This window comes from Aplysia californica, unplaced genomic scaffold (assembly GCF_000002075.1).
Source record: "Aplysia californica isolate F4 #8 unplaced genomic scaffold, AplCal3.0 scaffold00261, whole genome shotgun sequence".
Classification (NCBI taxonomy): Eukaryota; Metazoa; Mollusca; class Gastropoda; order Aplysiida; family Aplysiidae; genus Aplysia; species Aplysia californica.
The window spans coordinates 925,724-929,799 of record NW_004797531.1 but is presented as its reverse complement, the minus strand read 5'-3'; the positions used below and the strand labels follow the sequence as shown (position 1 = coordinate 929,799).

The 4,076-nt window shown below is 40.6% G+C and overlaps 1 protein-coding gene across 1 annotated transcript in view; it reads right to left on the bottom strand.

Moving 5' to 3' along the window:
- The window catches only part of LOC101859865 (indole-3-acetaldehyde oxidase), a gene marked incomplete in the record, with an annotated part of 48,215 nt that overhangs the window by 12,617 nt on the left and 31,522 nt on the right, over nt 1-4,076 (bottom strand). Inside the window, 3 exon segments of the mRNA XM_035970382.1 lie at nt 1,444-1,524; nt 2,662-2,779; nt 3,936-4,014. Coding sequence (XP_035826275.1) covers nt 1,444-1,524; nt 2,662-2,779; nt 3,936-4,014 — 278 coding nt within the window.

Genomic DNA, 4,076 nt, shown 5'->3' with positions numbered 1-4,076 from the left:
GAAGAGGGAAGGAGAGAGGGGAATGGGGGAGGGAGGGATGGAGTGGGGGAGGGAGGGATGGAGGGGGGCGGAGAGGAAGAGCAGACATTTACTGGTGGACAAAGGGGGAAGTGAAGGTTACAAAAAGAGTGCATATTCCAGAACATCTACAAACCATTGTTTCGACTGAGAGTAATCTACATATTTTTTAAAAAGATCTGTCACTTTCTATATAAATATGCATAATACTGTGTTTTACGTACACTCATGCTGATTAATTTGTCAAATTTTACTATCACATCTTAAATATTAATCGGCATGTGAGTACGTAAAACACAGTATTATGCATATTTATATATGTATATATGTATAAAAATGTCTATGAGAAAAACAGTCTGGCAGTGAGCTTGGAAATGTGTTCACTAAAAGTATACAACAACACCTTTCCTTGTTATCACTATACTAGTCAAATCTTCATCCTTCAAAAACCTTTCTTCCCATTGTCTAGTCTGATCAGTGAAATTCTTGGACTCTAAATAAAAATTGGACTCACTGATTTCTTAAAACGTCCTTCACATATCTTTCTTTTGAGGATGAAAAACCTTTTACTAGCAATTTCATGTGCTCCAACAAGAAGTGTATTCTCAAAAAATTTGATAACAAATTGATCAAAAGCTGCCGGGGTTTAGATGGGTGGTCACTGGGGTGTGTCCTTGAGCAAGACACGACATCCCTAGCTCAAAATACAGGACGCTGCACAGTGGCGACCGACAGTGGCATGGTTGTAAACTGTTCTGTATTTGTGTAATATTGTGTAATTATGTACGTATTTATGCATGTATTTATGTACGTATTTATAACTATGTATTTATGTATGTATATGTATGCTTGCCATTGTAAACCAAAGTGCCCTTCTGGGACAAATAAAAATGTGATTTATTTATCTTTAAAACATTTTTACACCTTATCAAGTGCAGTCAAACCTGTCTAAGACGGAATCGCAATGGAGCCCGAAAAACTTTCCATCTCCAACAGGTAATAACTCTCTAAAGAGAAGGAATTTCTCTTTCTGTTTCTGCAATAGGCAATTTTTTGTTTTAGAAAGGTAATTATAGAGAAATACATCAAGGGGGGGAGGGGGGGGAGGGTAGGAGATTCTGTTACGACAGGTTTCCGTTAGGGCAGGTTCGACTGTACAGTGTGTTTTCTAAAACATAATGCATTCTATTCAGACTTCACAGCTTGCCTGTTCACTTTTCTCTTTCTGATGTAGGCAACAGCAATTTTAGTGACAGGAACAAATCATGAAGCTGATGAAGAAGCTCATTTTTTTGGGGGGGGGGGGGGGGGGTCCTACTTACATATTTCTTTGTCTACCACCACTTACCACTCACCATCCGCCACCCACAACTCACCCCCCGCCACTCACAACCCGCCACCAGCCACCCGCCACCCACCACTCACCAGGTGCCCTCACTGGACTGCAGGTTTGCTTGTTGGAAAACATCGGGTGAGATCGGATCTTCCAGTGGGGAATGTAGTAAGCTGGAAGGAAAGGAAGAGCATGGTCAGGGGATTTACAGTGTGCCTGGAATGAAGCCGCCATGTTTTTCCAATTTTACGGGAGAGACAAAATACGGATTTTCTTAAAGTGTCGTTTTGGGTGGATAAACTTCATTTTCATAAGGGAGCCTACAAATGCCATAAGACATTAAGCCCCCTTTTGAAATTGAAATTTGTACGTTCATAACGCTTCAAGAAAATCTGTTTTTTGTTTCTCCTGTAAAATTTGAAAAACTTGTTTTACCATAGTTTACTAGGCCGCCCTCGATCTATACTGAGCACAATAATGAAATAATTCACAGACTACACAGCTTGAGACAGACAATTCTATAGGACCAGACAGACGCACAGTCAAAGTACAGGCCCTCTCATTGTGGAAGAGGAAAATAATTGTTTTAGACAGGTGGGTGTTTTGGGCAGTTTCATTAGAATATGTGAGGCAGCGTGGTGAAATCAGGCGCTCGTCAAAATAATGAAAGTGAAGAATCAGCATTTTTGCCGAGGTTTGGCAATTTTTATCTAATTTTTGTTTTTTGGCCCAACAATTTTCCTTTCTCTTCAGGAACAAATTTCTGTGTGGATTGTTCTAAAAATGTCAATAGAAGGCATACAAAATGTACATTTTCTATTTCCATGCAGTCTCAAGCTAAGATATAACTACACTTTGGTGACCATTTTTTTTTTAGCTTATCTAACCTCAGAGACCAGGTGACCTCCACCTCCTTCAATCATAATTAATATCTCGACTTGTATTCAAGATAAAAGGATATTTTTTCATTGAAAGCAAGACAAATGAAAATGCTTTAAAATGATACCAATAACTCCACTTGTCCAAAAACTGACAAGCGCCCGATTCCACCGCGTCGTGCCACATAAAGAAAAAAAGCAAGGGGTGAAGTGGACAGTGGTCGTTTGGACACTTGGACAGGTGATTGTCTTGGACAGGTGATTGTCTTGGACAGGTGATTGTCTTGGACAGGTGATTGTCTTGGACAGGTGGCCGTTGGAGCAGGTTCCACTGTACCTTGTAGTATTCTGTCTTTATGCATGATGTGTAGACATAGACCCTGATAAATTATTATTGAGGCTGTTTAAAGTATAGCATAAAAAGTAACAAACCCATGTCAATGTAAGCCACGATGTGGATCAGCTCGGGAGCAGAATTCGGGGTGTATCCACAATCCAAGTAGAAATCCAAATCCACAACTTGGAGATCTCCGGATGCGCTGAAGCCAGCCTGTGTTCCCACCGGGCAGGGCAGGGGGAGGAGGGTTGTGAGGGGGTGGGGGAGGGTTGTGGGAATGGGGGGAGGAGGGGGCACGGGGAAGTGGGGAGGGAAGGGGGGAGAATGACAAGATACATGGCGTGAACAGGAAGGAAGAAAATCCCGGGGGAGGCTGGATTAAGAACACAACACACTACGAGGAAAGTGCGGTTAAAAATTCGTGGCGTAACTTATTGTCAGATATTTCCTAAACTATCAAACTTAGACTCTCCAGCTTTTGCACAATGACATGTATCAATTCGTCTTAACAGATCAACATTTTTGTAAACACCTGATAGCAGTATTCTAGAAAATGCTTTAATAAATATTAGTCAAAAATCCAAATGAATGGTTTCTAGAGATTTTAAGAGGTTTACAGCCATTTTTCTGATTGCGACATTATGCCGATTGAGTGCATGTTTTGAGAATCTTTAGTGCAAAAAAAGTGTTCACTCTAAAATAAATATCTTGTAACTAGCTCTTGCCACACAAAGTATCATTGGAGAGCTGTGACGTAAGCCATATTATGCGTATGCAAAATGTGTGTGAGGAGCGGGAAGTGCTGTGAACTTTCAGGAGAAAGGAAAACAGTTTCATTTCTTCACAAATTGTAATAATGGTAGGCCTATCATTTTTCCCTTTTTTCAACATGTAATGCGGGTCATTTGTAAACATTTTTTCTGCTTTCTCCAACAAATGTATGGGAGCCTGAGAAAAGGGTTCACATGTGCAATTTTTGACTGTTGTAGTTTATTGCATTTCCTGGAGCCTTTGTTTAACATTTTTTTTCAGATAGCTCAAATAGTTTTTGAGATCTGGTCACGTTTGTGAGTGAGGGGTGTGCACCAACTATTTTAGAGAAAAATGTCAAAAGTCAACGTCATTTCGTAATACTACGTAATGGATATGTATTTTTAAAAGCTTTTAAAAACCTAGAAGAAGAATATACGTGAAATATTTTGTGAGAACGATGGTTGATGACTTGTTGTTCTTGCAAGTCTCAAATTTCCCCAAAAATAAGATTTTCCACTATTTTCCAAATTTTCTCTAAATAAGCCTGTGCGACCTGAGAACCCTTTTCCCAGTCACACACGTACACAAATACATGTACATAAAGTCCGGCCCTCACCTTGTACCTGGCCAGGTTAGCGGCTCTCTTCCCACACATCCTCACATTGGTGGACATGTCTAGAGACACACGGACTGGTCTGTGGGGGAGAGAGGGACAGGATGAGAGAGAGGGAGAGAGAGAGAGAGAGAGAGAGAGAGA